The sequence below is a fragment of the Quercus lobata genome, unplaced genomic scaffold, assembly GCF_001633185.2.
Source record: "Quercus lobata isolate SW786 unplaced genomic scaffold, ValleyOak3.0 Primary Assembly Scq3eQI_1866, whole genome shotgun sequence".
Lineage (NCBI taxonomy): Eukaryota > Viridiplantae > Streptophyta > Magnoliopsida > Fagales > Fagaceae > Quercus > Quercus lobata.
In genome coordinates, this window is record NW_022154708.1 from 170,700 (window position 1) to 186,665 (window position 15,966).

Sequence of the window (15,966 nt, forward strand, 5' to 3'; positions counted from 1 at the left end):
ACTCTTGGATTGATTAAGCAACAAATAACACGAATACACACGCAAAAAAAAAAAAAAAAAAAAGCTTTTTTTTAATGGGAATTATTGAAAAAATTAATGTTGTATGCGCCCCTGTTGTGTCCACGCTTGACAATGTTCAAATAGGAAAAATATTGTTCTTTTTTTTGTTTGAGAGGAAATATTTTTCATTTTAAATTATTTGTTTAGTGAATGATGGAAAATAAATGGTTTGGTTGTACAATTATACATATTAGTTTATGTTCTCAAAAGCTGATTGGCACGTAGGCCGGCTGTAAGCACAAATATAATGCTAAGAATTTATTAATAACTTTGTATGCTTTGTTCAATTCATAATATCTGCAGATAACCCAACGTGACTACGATCTCAGTGTCAATGACTATTTTTTTTTACCATAATCCTCAACTCTATTTCTAGTTCTATCACTCATTAAATTATTATATTTTATTTTAAAAATTAGTTTTTAGTATTGAATTTTGAATTCAAGTGGTATATGTTTTTTTAACAAAGAGAGGTTGTGAATTACCATCGGGAGAGGTAGCTTAGCGATCTTGGTATGAACACGGGAGCACTAGGTCTCATGTTCGATTTTCAATGGGTGAACTGTGAGATTTTCAATGGGTAAACTATATGACACATGACAATAATAACATATTGTGTAATATGTTAAAAAAGGTAAATTAGAGAAATATATGAGTGGGGAGTCATCCTCTGTCACTTTCTTATGAATAAAAGCAGGCAATTAATTGACAATGACTAAAAGTCTTTTTTTTTTTTTTTTGGGAGAAGAAAAGTCGTTTATTAGTAACACAAGTACTCGATGTAGTTAAGAATTTGTGCCTTAAATACTATATACATCTTCCTTTTGACTAGAGCATAGTATGCCAATAAAGATCATCATGGATTACGCCCTAGAATTAATTTTCATTCTGAAGGCATTGCGTGTGGTTGTTTTGGTGATTGGTATTCTTGGCAATTGGAAACTAGCTGAAGGAGACAATGAGCATGCTAGAAGAAAACTTGTTGATTATGTTCCAGGTATGTCATTCATCTTGAAACCTCATTCAGTTCTCTATCTCCCTCTTCAGAAACTAGCTTTTAGACATGCTTGCTTGAACATATTCCCGTAACTAGCCATAAATATTTTATTTTATTTTTGCTTCTAATAAAATGGCAGAAAGAATACACCCATGAGTTTTTTTTTTTTTTTTTTCTTTTCTTATATATATGTTAAATTCCTCTTCCAAAAGCTTAAACTATTGAAAAATGAAAAATTTTAATTATTTAACCACATAATTCTAACAATATGCCGCTAACTTACAAGGATGTTGACAACTACTCAACAATCTTACCAACTTAATGATAGAAATATCACATATTAGCACAAGTTTGTTAAAATTGGAATCCTATGTCAAATCATTAGGGGGTTAGACTGGATTAGATCATGGATCGTAAGATCTTGCAATTTTTTTATTTTTTGAAAAATACACCAAAAAAAAAAAAAACACATTGGTAACTTTGTATGTTGATTATAAATTTATCTAAAAATAATAATAATAAAGTTTTGCAACAATATAATGTAATTTGTATATTATACATTGCAACAACTATAATTACAAAACATATATACTTAATTTTTTTAGAGATGAGAGACTCAATTGCGTAGCAGAATATGAATAGTTTCTTATCACGTACTTTCCTTCAAATTTTTCAAAAATTAGAAAGCTATACTATATATACATTGAATTTTTCACCAAAATAAAAATTACTAACTCTCTATCACACACTCACTTCATTGGAACCAGCCGCAACTCAAAAATTGCACTCCCTTCATGTGCCTACCAACTTTTTATTTATTTTACAGCTCCCCTCCCCCTTTCCTTGAAAATATTGATTAAAAGTATGTGCCTACATGCTACAATCTTGTTTTTGTCATTGGACCTCTGTAATACGTGTTCAAGAAGAAATAAATGTTGCTAGTTTCTTTTCTTATCTATATAAACACGTGTAGCGGAAACCAAAATACAAATGACAACCCGAAAATCACTTTATCATTTTAAGAAAATAAAGTGGCCCTAAAAGAGAAAATGGTGTTAAGTGTAACTATGATATTATGTAAAAGAGGCATTATATACCATGGTTACATGACCCAAAAAAATATCCATGAAAATATTCTAATTTTTTAAAATTAAGTGCTTAAAACTGCCCAAGTTCCTCGAAATTTGACAACCACAAAACCCTCAACTCTGCTAAGGTTGGGCAGTTTTGTGATTTACTCGTTCGTGCTTAAAACTTAAAAGGGATAGCAAATTTTCGCAAAAAGCATATGGAAGGGTAGGTGCATAATCAATCCCATTTTCAAAAAAAAAATTAATTATTTTGAATTTCAAACTCAAATTCTTCTTGACTTTTCCATATTGATTGGTGTGTTCTAAATATATCTCTTCTTTGGCATTATATATCTAGGATTCATAAGCATCGATTGTGGGGCTACCGAAGATTACTTGGATGATGTCTCTGGTATTTTCTACAAGTCAGATACAGGTTTTATAGATACTGGGACAAATTCCAACATATCCCCCGAGAACTACTATCCATATCCGGATGGTGGGCGGCAAACAAGAAACCTGAGAAGCTTTCCACAAGGAAAAAGGAATTGTTACACTTTGAAACCTGAACAAGGCAAAAATAGTAACTATCTCATTAATTTTTTCTTTTATTATGGAAATTATGACAAGAAGAATAAAATTCCAAAGTTCGACGTGTGTTCACATTGGATCTCGATCAGCATGAGGTATATACTCTGAGGCTTTTCGATGCGATTCATGTTCCCACGTCAGACATCATATACGTATGTTTCATAAACACTGGGTCTGGAATACCTTTTATTTCTGCCTTGGAGCTGCGTCCTCTGGACAAGTCCCTTTATCCGTTTGACTTTGGAGCGTTAAAATTCGGCTGGCGATTCGACCTTGGAACCACCACAGGTCAACAACTGCCCATTAGGTAAATCAGTTAGAATTTTGTTCTTTGATTTTCTTTTTATTTAAAACGTCAAAGTACACAAACTATACCTGAGGTTTGGCTCAAAGCTGACTATATCAAAACTTTTAAAAATATTCAATTTGTTCTCTACCCACAAAAAGTCACTTAAGACTATTTGAAAATTCTTCTGATCTTCATTCTTCCTTCTCTATCTTCGGCTTCTATTTATTTATTGTCGGCTAAAACACTTCATTGCAGAAATTATATAGTTTTTATGGTGGACCACAATACTAGTCCACCATTCTACTAAAAAATTCTTATATATTTAAAATTGTTGAGTTAGTAGTTAGTGTCTATTTAAATTTTTTTCTTTTCTAACTTAGCAATTTTAAACAAACATAAATCTTTTTATAAAATAGTGGACAAATAACATGGTCTATCATGAAAATATAATAATTTCTCCCCTAGTAGAGTGGTGGAGGTAGAAATTTTTTTCGGGGAGACAAGCAAGAGTGGCTGCAATTGTAAGTTAAGTGTTCAAATGAATCCCCTGACTTGAAAAAAAAAATTATATATATAAATTTTTTTTATGTATTTAATTACCCTTAAAAATATTTTTGCACAACATGGCTTAAATCTTGCACACCCTGATCACAAATCAATTTAGCACAAAAATCAAACAACATAGATCAGTTCATCCTAAAACTAATTAACAACACAAATCACTCTCCCTTTTTCTCATGAATCTCATCTCATCTCTATTCTCTATCTGACTTTCTATATATCTCCGACTCTAAGAGTAAAATGTGAGTGTTTGTGAGTTCTGAATGTCTCTTTTTATTATAAATTTATATTTTGTGTGTGTTTGATACAAATTTTGTGCATTATTATTATTATTATTATTTTTTTGATATAATGTTATTTGTGTGAATTGTGATATGTGTAGAGGTGTACATGTATAGTATATATACTATAACTTTATATAATTTAATAACCATGAAATACAGAGGCTTTCTTCCATGTGTATATTATTATGATGTTATAATAACTTTTTGTTATAAAACTAGTGATTCAAGGAAAAAAAAATAGTAAAGTTAGTGATTGTTAAATGTATTATTTATGTATGGATGAGTGTGATTATGTGGGTCAACAATTAATATAAGGTCAATAATTTATGAAATAACTAGTAAATAATGACAACTACACAAAAATAAAAATGTTATACAAACTTAACAAAATAAAATGGTTACATCTACATTGACAATAGATAATGATAATTAATAATAAACTATCATGTGACAATTTCAAAATATAAAAACTCGTAAAAAGAAATTGTAAAATTTTATGTATGTGTCTTTTTTTTTTTTTTTAATAACACAATATATTCAAGTTATCTTTTTATTAAAATTTGTTTAATTTAAGTTTCTTGATGATCCCCACCACCCCCCCCCCTCCCCCAAGAAAATTTCTGGAGTCGCCATTGGAGGCAAGTTATGTCACTTTATTATGCCTTACACTATGCAATATAATATAAGAGAAATATTATAATAATAAAAATTATGAGAAAATATATATTTATGAACGACAAAGATAGAATATGTCCCAAATTTTTTACCATAAAATTCATAGCACTTTTTCTGAACAAAATAAAAATTATGCATTCACATATCCCTAAACCAAAAGCTATACATGCAAAATGAAAATGAGTTGTAAGCCTAAAAAGAAATAAAAAGTTTTCTATCTATCAAAAAAAAAAGTTTTTTTTTGGGAAATAAAATTAACTTTCTAAAGAGATTTACTTACTTAAATATTTTCATTAACATATGCTCTAAATACTCCTAAAATGGATGAGTTATATTTGGTAAAAAAACAAATTGAAAATTAGGAAAAAAAAAAGAAAAAAAAGAAAGAGACAGTAATACTTTAAATGAGTGTAATTATAATATTTTTGAATATAGAGTCATTAATACTTAGATTAGTATCAGTGCTTGCGGGGTGTGGGGGGCAAGGGTGGGGTTCAAGTCTCCATGAGGAAGTTTCACACACATATACATTTAGATTAGGCTATAATGGAATTCTATTTCAGATATATAAAAAAAAAAAAAAAGAGTAAAAAAAAAAAATAAAGAGAGTCATTAATACTTATATGTTGTTAGAACATATGCCCTAAATACTCATAAATTAAAGAATTATATAAGGTAAAAAAGTGAATTTAGATGCACAAAATACTTGAGAGTATAGGGGAAAAGGGTTCGAGTAGCGGAATTAGTAATATACTATCATTAGTAAAAATTTAAACAAAATTATAAATTTTTTTAAAAAAAATCTAACATAGGTAAATTTTTTTTTTTTTTTTCGTACGGTAGATATTTGAAAAGCCTTGATAATACTTGATATTATTGTATAAACTCATAGTTCGGGGTGTTTCACTGTTTCTTGTATTTTACCCTTTTACCTTGTATAGATTGTTCATATTATGTCAAATTTGAACACTGTTTATTAAAATGTCTCGTCTCCAAAATTTTAACGTGACAATCAACTTTTCTAGGTCCTATCTATGGTACAAGAGGTACAAGGACGATGTTTATGATCGCTTGTGGTATACTTATAGTGAGTTGCCAAACTCAGTTCCAATCAATACCTCCTCAGTTATTGACATACAAAACAACAATGATAGTTATCAAATACCATCAGAAGTATTGAGAACTGCTGTCCAACCATCTAGTGCTTACCATTCCTTAAGTTATTCTAACATGAATCTCACTGCAAAAATTTATGTTTGCTTTCACTTTGCTGAAATTGAAAAACTTACTCAAAGAAAGAAAAGAGAATTCATTATTAATGTGAATGGAGGAAGCTATATCTCAGAACCTATAACTCTTGACTATTTAAAGCCACTGTCCATATGTCTCAATCAAATATTCGAACCGCAATTTAGTTTTGTTATTAATGCAACAACGGGGTCTGACCTTCCTCCCATCCTCAACGCGTTTGAGCTTTACACCGTAATTCCTCAGTTTGATCTACACAAGCCAACCAACACAAGAGATGGTATGTACCTTTATCTAATTATTCTCTTTCTTTTTTTCTTTTTAAAGTATTTAAAAGTTTGAGATTAACAGAAATTTATTCTGATTTGAGCTAAACAAAACAAAAGCTTAATGGAAACATTGAGGGATACATGAACGAACAAATGATAGGTTTTTCATAAATGAGAATATTTAAAACTACTATAAAGTTTGTCATAAAGACAATCTAAAAAGTATAATTTTATTTTTCTTTTTAGTATATATAAAAGAGAAGTCTTTAAACTCTCGTTGTATGACAATTTCTCCTGTTGTCTGGTTAACCTTTTTATGAAAGAATAATATCTGGTTAAATTGATAATGTTAAGAAATAAAATTGATAATGTTGAGTTATTCCTCTCTCATAAAAAGTTCAAATGTATTGAATTATTCCTTTCTCATAAAATATGATTTTTTTTGTTAACATTTAAACAAAAATGTACATACTATTGATACAAAATTTGACATGCATGTTAAGAATATAGTAGTTTGATCCATAAATTTATTTTTTATGTATAATTTTATGCTACAAAAAAAATTAAAATTTAAATATTTAATTGATGATATAATTTGTAGCTAAACATTGTCATAAGAAAAAAAAAAAAATAGTTATGGCAAAAATTGTAACACAAAAGTTATAGTAGTAGAAGACAAAAACAGAAAAAGAAAAAGACATTTTATAACAAATATTCTAGTCCCTCCTTTCAATTTTTATCCTGCATGATCATAATTTATTAATCTTAAGTATTATTTCTTATAAATAACAGTCGCTGCTATCATGGACATCAAACAAACATCAAGGATCTCTAGAGAAGACTGGCAAGCTGACCCATGTGTCCCAGTTGAACAAACATGGAGTGGTTTGAGTTGCAATTCATCGGATGATACTCCAATGATAATTTCACTGTGAGTGCATTTCCAACATGTGAAACCAATGGAATTTTTTTTTTTTTTTTTTTGAGAAGAAAGACATTGCATTTCAATTAATGGAGGCTGATAAAATCAGCCTGAAGTACAATAATGATATCTAGTGGAAGTTAAATTAATGTATTTAATTATTTTCTATATTTTGAAAAAAATATTTATATTTATATCTATATCTATATATATTTTTTTAAAACTATGATTTGGAATCCATTAAAGTGGGAAAAAAGTTTGGTCCCAAACCAATTTAGAGTCTTCTTTCTGCAACTTATAATGTGACAATTGAAGAGACCATTCATGTAAAATTTTGATTACGTGACTTTTTTAATGAGTTATGTTACTCATTTAAATGGCTAAAATGCAAATTGGGTCTAAGTTTTTACTAAAATTCATTTTAGTCATCAAACATTATTTTTGTTCAATTGAATCCCTTAAATTTCAAATTTATTTAATTCAAGTCTATTATCCAATTCCATGAAAAATTTCTGTTTAGTATGAAATTAACTAATGAAAAAAAATTGAAAAAAAAAATTCTCATATAAAATATTTTTATTAATTTTATATTTTCTTTTTCATGTGTGAAAAATATTTTTTTAATGGAAGTTTTTTAAGGTATTTTTGAATTGAATAAACTTGAAAACTATTCATTTGGGATCTGTTTATTATGCTGAAATTGAAAACTTTTTGCTGAAAATACTGTAGATAAAGGTAAAAGTTAGCTGAAATAGTACAGTGAGACCCTTGAAGAACAAAGTTTCTCTCCAAATTAGTTTGGAGAGAAACCCTACAAACTCATCATTTATATTTATATTGAGTGTGAATTATGAAAATCTAACCGTTAGATTGTATGTTTTTATTACATCCATATGCTTACAAAATTTCAAGAAAATCAAAGATCAATTGCTATGTCATAAAATAAATGTTATAATTTCAAGTTTTTGTAATCTAAAGTTGTATATAAAAAATAAGTTAATTGATCAAATAGTAAATAATATCCGATTTGAACGAAATTTGATATGTATGTTAAGAAATATATGAGAAGTTTGAAGAGTTTTTCTCTAAACTAGTTTGGAGAGAAACTTTGTTCACCCATGAATAGTACCAAAAAGTGTAGTGAGACTCATAAATAGTAACAAAAATAAGCTGAATAGTGGCAAAGATAAGCTATAAAGTTAAAAAAAAAAAAAAAAAAAAAAAAAAAAACGGATTTTTAAGCCAATACCAAATGCTAGTTGAATTTAACGAAAGTATGGCTTTAATTTTGAGATAAAACCAACTGAGGTGCCATGGCTATATATAAGGCATACCTCACGGTCTGACATTGATAAATAATTAAAAGACATAAAAGAGAGATTATTTTCATAATGTAATCAAAACAACGTGTTTAATAACCCTAATGTTAGTCATTTTGAGTTGAGATGGCACTTAACTGCCACCTTAGCAATATTCATTAACAAGAGGATTAAAGTATTAACATTAGGGGGCAAAATCGTAATGATTTCAAACCTATAAGGTGTAATTACAAATTAACAATTTAGTTTTTATAAATTACAATGCTTGGATTTGAAATCCATGTAAGCTATTGAGCAAAGAATGTGGGGTTCTTTGTCTAATGTATTAGCCAATGGTTTTAAAAAATAAAATGAAACTATATAAATTGATTTAATAATTACTAAAAGATTTTTTATTTTTGAGAAACAATAATTACTAAAAGATTAAGATTGGTATTGTAAAAGTTTGTTTTGTAAAGAAGTATACTATATATATATATATATATATTTAAAATTATTTGTTTAATATATATCAATGAAAATTGATAGGCCAATAATGTATTGACCCCTTGTGATAAATTAATCAATTAATTAACCAAGTTAATTAATTAAGTTCAATTACATGCAATATGCGTGGAAATACAAACAAATCACCAATTAAACTATATATGCAGTGGAAAATTAATTGACACGATGATTTGTTTACTAAATAAAGGCAACAGGAGAAGAAGAAAAAGAACTTAAAAATAAAAAATAAATAAAAAATAAACTATTTTTTTTACTAAGAAATAATTAAAAGACATAAAAGATAGATTATTTTTGTAATGTAATCAAATGACGTGTTCTATAACCCTAACGCTAGTCGTTTTAAGTTGAGGTGGCCACCTCAGCAATAGTCATTAACGGGAGGATTAAAGTATTAACATTAGGGGGTAAAATCATAATCATCTCAAACCTATAAGGTGTAATTACTAATTAACAATTTAGTTTTTTTATAAATTACAATGCTTGGATTTGAAATTTAACTAAGAACAAGCTCTTAAGGAAAATTTTTAGATGAAATAGTTTCTGCTGTGATACTTAAAAAACATTCATTATTCCTTTGTTTTGTGTGTGTATGTGTGTGTTTGTTTGATTTTGCAACAATGGCATCAACTCTTTCTTCTTCGATAAATTACAAGCAGGAACTTAAGCTCAAGCCAATTAACAGGGGAGATACCGATTTCACTCTCCAACCTCACAGCACTACTTTACTTGTAAGTAAAAAAATGGAATGGGATATTATTTTAGTATTCGAGTTTGATGTGAGTGTGCAAAAGTTTAACTTTTCTCATACTCTATCAATCACAACTTGCTATGTATTTATTTATCTTTCCTTATAAACCACTTATGTTTAAAACAGAAAAAACAAAATCAATCATATAACATATCATGATTGGTGGAATGTAAAGTGCGAAACACAAAAAGTGAGATATATGTTTTCTATTCCAACGTTTTTGGGTTCAAGTGATATCTTAACATGTATATGAATAGAGTCTTAGTGGATTCTCTCTAAAAATCCATAGAAAATGTGGTTGATGTTGTGGAGGACAAACTTTTAAATTTATATGCAGGTGATGCAATTAAAAGTATTGTTGCTGTAGAGAAATGTTTTAAGCTTTATTTGCAAGCACTATAATATTCAATGTGAGGTTGTCATCACTCATCAGTACTGACAAAAGAAAATAGTTTAACTTCAAATCCATGGATATCTTTACTCTTTACCCAAAGTTATTGTTAAATGTTTACATTTATTTTTTTCTTTGTTCAATTTTAGGGATCTATCATACAATAATTTGACTGGGAACATACCACAATTTTTAGCACAATTGCCAAATTTGAAGACTCTGTAAGTTATTGAACTAAAGCTATGTCCAACCTTTGGTTAGAATATTCTATTTTCTGTCCATGAGGCATCCTGAAAATCTCATGGAACTCATCACTTGGGTACCACTTGCAAGTTGGAAATGACATTTTATTTATACTATATTTGCGAGAAGTAATTTAAGTGGAAATAAGCTTGATGATTCAGTTCCAGAGGCTCTTATACAAAAGACTAGGGATGGATCAATGATCTTGAGGTTAGTTTTTCATGCTATTTATTTCATTTTTCTTTACATTTTTTTTGTTCTAATTTCAATCCCCCCCCCCCCCCCCCCCCCCCTCTCCTAGCTATCACTTTCTAAACATGCAAAACCAATACAGAGGTTCTATGTTCATTTGTTTCATAAATATAATTTCACATTTATATATATATATATATATATATATATATATTTATAATGTTAATCTCATCTATCTTTTAAAAACTGAATTGTCATGGCATGTTTCGAATATGCAAGTCTTGAGAAAATGTCGGATCTTTGTCTCTCGGGTCCATGTACGAAAAAGGAGAAGAAACAGAAAAAGGAGCTTTTTGTTGTGACAATTGTTGCAACATCCGCAGTAGTTTTGGTTCTCCTGTTCTTTTTTTGTGCCCGGACTATCTATAAAAGGAAAAGACAAGGTAAGCCTTCCTTTTTTATAATTGTTATTACAAATTTACAATATACAGTTCATAGAAGGTAAAAGTTGCAATAGTAACTTAAAAATGATAAATTATTGTATAAAAAATGTAATAAATTATAATTTTCAATTTCAATTTCAATTGAAGCTTTAATCCCATACTACATTAGGAAAATTTGTTGCAATAATTCAAAATGAAGAAATCATTGTAATAACTTGATATCAATTATTTTTGTATTTTATTGCAACAAAAAACTCAAAATGATTGTTTATTACAACGAAGTTAACATTTCAATAACTTAATATAAATTATTTTACTATCTATTACTACAAAAAATATGAAATAATTATGTATTGCATAAAATATTTATTATTGTATTAAAGTTGTCATTAAAATATTTAGAGTTTATTGTAATGGAATTTTTTGTTGCACAAACCTATTGTCTTAGATTTTATTGCAATATCTTGTATCAACTATGGCAATTACTCTGATGTTATTGCAATGATATTTTTTTTTTACTTATTTTTTTTTTGTGTATAAACATATTTTCTAGTAGTGGAAGCTTTGTTGAGTATATAGAAAGTATGCTTAAATTTTTTCAAGGAGGTTTGGTTTAGGTCATTTTGGTCACTCAGTAGTTGTTCTAGCAATAATTCTCCATTTAAATTTGTAGTAGAAATCTATGGCGACAATGTTGCTTGTGATGGTTAGACTATGATATTTGTGGGTGGCAATGAGAGAAATTTGTGGGTTTTGATATTTATTTTTATAAGTTTAAGTAATTCAAGATTAAGGGAACAAAAATTACTCTCAATTTTTTTTGTGTATTACATGTGATCATTTCGTTTACTGTAGATATGACTACAAAATCCAACTTCAAATTGAAGAGTCCGCAATATAACTACTCTGAGGTTGTGAGAATAACTAATCACTTTAAGACCATTATTGGAGAAGGAGGTTTTGGAAAAGTATATCTAGGCATCTTGAATGATGAAACTCAAGTTGCTGTTAAGTTGCTTTCTCCATCATCAAAGCAAGGTTATAAGGAATTTCGAGCAGAGGTTAGATCATGATTAAGAGTGCTGTATTCTCTTTCATTATTTGAAAAGAATGAAAATTTTAAAATTGTATTGGAAATATGATAGCATGAAACATGAAACAACATGGAAAAGTTAATAAATTTTTTAAGGGTATTGATTTATGAAATAATTTTAAAAAAATTTTATGGGTAAAGAAAAACACAAATTTTTTTTCTGACAACTTTTTAAATGCAGGCACAACTTTTAATGATAGTTCATCATAGAAACTTAGTCTCTCTTGTTGGGTATTGTGATGAGGGTGAAAACAAAGTGCTCATTTATGAGTACATGGCTAATGGCAACCTACAACAACATTTATCAGGTATAAATAATACTATTGTATTCAAGGTGATTCATTTAAGACTCAACATTTGTGAACTTATTAAGCTAAAAGCATATTAGTCTAGGGCAAGGTTGTTTTATAACTACAATTTGTAATTGGTAATGTCCACCAAGAAAGCATATCTAACCAATTCCTGTAACTAATGTCTGCACTCCATACTGCATTTCCCCCCCCCCCCCCCTTTTTAGTGGGGAAGGAGTTTGAAAAGGTTGAAAATTCATCAAGGGACTAGAAGATCTTTCCATGGTACACTAATTTGAGACGTAAGACTAGTTACAAAAAGGGTGGGGGGGGGGGTGGGGGGAGGTGGGATGAAGAATGGGGAATGCAATAAAAGCAACAATAATTCTGAATACAAGTTGATGCAATAAAAAACTACTAATATGGATGCATATTAAAAGTGATGGCAGTAGTTGTCATAGGTAAAATTAATATTACTCCAACCACAACAAACCATATTAACAATTGTGGAAAAATAAAATTATAAGAAAATGTTATCTTCTTAACATTACTAAAAGTGAAAGGTTGCAAGGAATACACTGGGGAAACTAAGTCTCAACTAAATATTTGATCACTTTAGAATTATTATTTCTATTCTAGTGTGATTGCAAAACCATATTATCTTCCATATCAACTGCAACTGCAGACAAGTTAATACATTTTGGCTGCAGTGACCAATATAAATGTCTTGAATTGGAATCAGAGACTTCAAATTGCAGTGGATGTAGCACACGGTTAGAAATAGATCAATCACATCATTATTTATCCATAGCATCTATTTCTTTGTTTGCATACTAATTGCTTATTGGTGAAGTTGCAGGGTTGGAGTATCTACATAATGGTTGCAAGCCACCTATAATCCATAGAGATTTGAAGACCTCCAACATCTTATTAAATGAAAACATGCAAGCAAAGATAGCTGATTTTGGGTTGTCTAGGGCTTTTGCAACTGAGAATGACTCTCATGTGTCCACTGGTCTAGCTGGTACACTAGGGTATCTCGATCCTGAGTAAGTGTGATGACTTTATGCATTTTATATACTTTTTAGCCATAGTTAGAATATATTTAGGCAAGACCCATTAGTATTCCGGTGGTCTTACACCATAATGCAATGTGGGGGTTTTAGTGGCACAGGAGCAAAGACCACACCTATAAGCCCCTTTTTTATGCATTAAAAAAATTAAAATATATTTAGCTTCAGGTGATGTGTATGTAATTTCTAATAGATTTAGCAACACAATAAACCTTATTATGTTGAAATGTTCCACTACTTATATCTTTTATCCTTGATGCACAAATTGGCAAAAAAAATAGGGTTAACTATACTTTCCCCACTTAATTATGATGCATTTGTAATCTCTCCTTAAACTTCAAAATTGAGTAATGCCAGTCTTTATTTTTGGGCGAAAAGTACTTTCCCTCCTTTTTTTTTTTTTTTTTTTTGTTTTTGTTGGAGAACCTAACTCTTGGCTATTAGTAATAAGCACTTTACCCTTTGTCTAATAGGTCTTTCAGCCAAATTTAAGGGAAGAGTCAAAAATTTTCAAATGGTGTGTTTGAAAAGAATGTTAATTTTTAATTTTTTTTTTTTTTTTATTTTAGAAACAAACACACACACAAAGGAAAAAGAAATGAGTTCTAACACAAAGGCATACCACAAACTCCACTTAAAAGACATGTTAAATTTTTAATTCTTAATTTAGGATGCAAAGTTCATTATATTATGTGATTTTACAATAAGGTCTCCATATTAGAATTTTGAGTCTTTGACCACGACCGGCACCTTATTTTCTTCACCAATTGGAATTTTCTAAAGGTCTATGAATACCCTCAGCTATTAAGTAAGGCTCAGGATAAGATCCCATTTTTTGCATTTTAGTTAATCACTTTTTAAAAATTAAAACATCCACGTTAGATTCCCTATTCTATGCTTTATTTTATTTCATTAAAATAATATTATATTAATTAATTTATTTATTTATTATTTCTCTCATTTTTTAAAAACACCCACTTTTCTTTATTTTAGTTAACAAGACACAAAAATAATAAGGGTTTGGGGGAAGTTTAACATTGTTAACATTTTAGGGGTTGTTAGTTCACTTAATCTAGTCATGACTAGAACTCTTATCTCCTTCTTATGGTACCACCTACCCAATTTGGAGGAATTCCTCCAAACTAGTTTGCATCCAGCTGTCATTTTTTCAATATCTCTACCAATGTTATTTAAAGTCTTCTTCTAATTCCTTTTATTAATTTCTCTTGAATCAAATCATTACTTATTGGTTATTGGGGAAAATGGACATTTGCCCCTAATTTACAAACTATGCAACAAAATGCCCCCGTTTTGAAATTATTTAGTAAAATACTCCTGTTTTTTAAACTTGATTTTAACAAAATCAAATTCTGTGTAAAACTCAATTTCCTCAAAATCAAGTTCTATGTATGTTTTTGAGTGGAACTTGACATTAGCAATGTTGAGTTTCACTTAAATTTTCAAAATAAATTTAGTGGTAAAATATGCATAGAACTCTACATTGCTAATATTGAGTTCCATCTGTAATTTGATTTTGTTAAAATCGAGTTTAAAAAACAGGGAAATTTTGCTAAATAATTTCAAAACAAGGGCATTTTGATGCATAGTTCCTAAATTTGGGGCGAATGCCCATTTTTCCCTCATTAATTGCATTCCCATACACATAAACAAACCAACTCAAACAACTCTCGCTCTTATCTTTTAATCAATAAGAGTCACCCCTATCTTTGAAAATATTTCTTTATTTTGTATTATATTTCTTTTTTTGATTTTCACTTATTTACCTTAACATTCTCATTTCAACCATACTCATTTTATGAACATGTTACTTTTTAAGGACCGAAGACTCAATACCATAGAATAGTTGGTTCAATAACAATTCTAATTTTTTAGTTAACTTAATAGGTATTCTACAAACACACAATACTTCTTATATACTTTTTCACTTTGTCTACCTTACTCTTATCTTATGATTCATAGATTCTTCGAACTCTTAATCCTTATGAATTATTGATCAAATATATAGAAAGTATTCATTCTTTGGTATCTTTTGATTATAAAATTTTACAACATCTTCATGATTGTTTCTACTTTTGTAAAACTTACACTCCATGTTTTGGGTTTATTCTTTCTTAATCTAGAGCTTTTAGACTCTAAATCACCCCTCCAAATTTATAATTTAGCATTGATTACACATCTAATTTCATCTACTAAAACTATATCACCTGTCTTTCCTATTTCCACCCGATCCTCAATGCATCATTTACCCCGACCACCTAATTCTTAAACAAACCTACAGTTTTATCCTCAATTGATTTACTCAATTCAATTTCTTTAATGGCTCCCATTAATAAAATGTTTCGAAATAACTTTTTGATCTCCTCTTCATTTATTTACACTCGTTGATCTTTATCTTAAATACACTTGGAACAATTCAAGTCTCTTGTTTTCCTTTCTACTTGTCTTTGCGAGTTTAAAGATACTCTTTCAACGATCCTTTGTCATCAACTACTATATAATTCATTGTAAGCCTTAAATACGGCATCTTGGGCTACTTTTTTCCTCCCTTCTTTGCCTCTTAATAATTTAAATTAGTGTCTTTACATCTACGTTGGCCTCTCTCTCTCTCTCTCTCTCTCTCTCTCTCTCTCTCTCTCTCTCTCTCTCTATATATATATATATATATATATATTTTATTTGA

At 29.0% G+C, this 15,966-nt stretch overlaps 1 protein-coding gene across 1 annotated transcript; it reads left to right on the top strand.

The window, feature by feature from the left end:
• Positions 1–918: 918 nt before the first annotated feature.
• LOC115972990 (senescence-induced receptor-like serine/threonine-protein kinase) lies at positions 919–13,660 on the top strand. Its single transcript, XM_031093203.1, has 13 exons — positions 919–1,057; positions 2,486–2,626; positions 2,767–3,025; positions 5,553–6,055; positions 6,837–6,975; positions 9,449–9,520; positions 10,081–10,152; positions 10,304–10,384; positions 10,646–10,809; positions 11,665–11,870; positions 12,084–12,210; positions 12,903–12,965; positions 13,052–13,660. The coding sequence occupies exons 1-13, from the start codon at positions 919–921 to the stop codon at positions 13,243–13,245; spliced, it is 2,160 nt and encodes a 719-aa protein (XP_030949063.1). The 3' UTR covers positions 13,246–13,660.
• The last annotated feature ends 2,306 nt before the right edge of the window (positions 13,661–15,966 follow it).

Coding starts and splice junctions, on each gene's coding strand:
- LOC115972990 (XM_031093203.1), top strand. CDS start 919: ATGGATTACGCCCTAGAATTAATTTTCATTCTGAAGGCATTGCGTGTG. Junction 2,627..2,766: donor CTACTATCCATATCCGGATG/GTGGGCGGCAAA, acceptor AAGAAGAATAAA/ATTCCAAAGTTCGACGTGTG. Junction 6,976..9,448: donor ACTCCAATGATAATTTCACT/GTGAGTGCATTT, acceptor AATTACAAGCAG/GAACTTAAGCTCAAGCCAAT.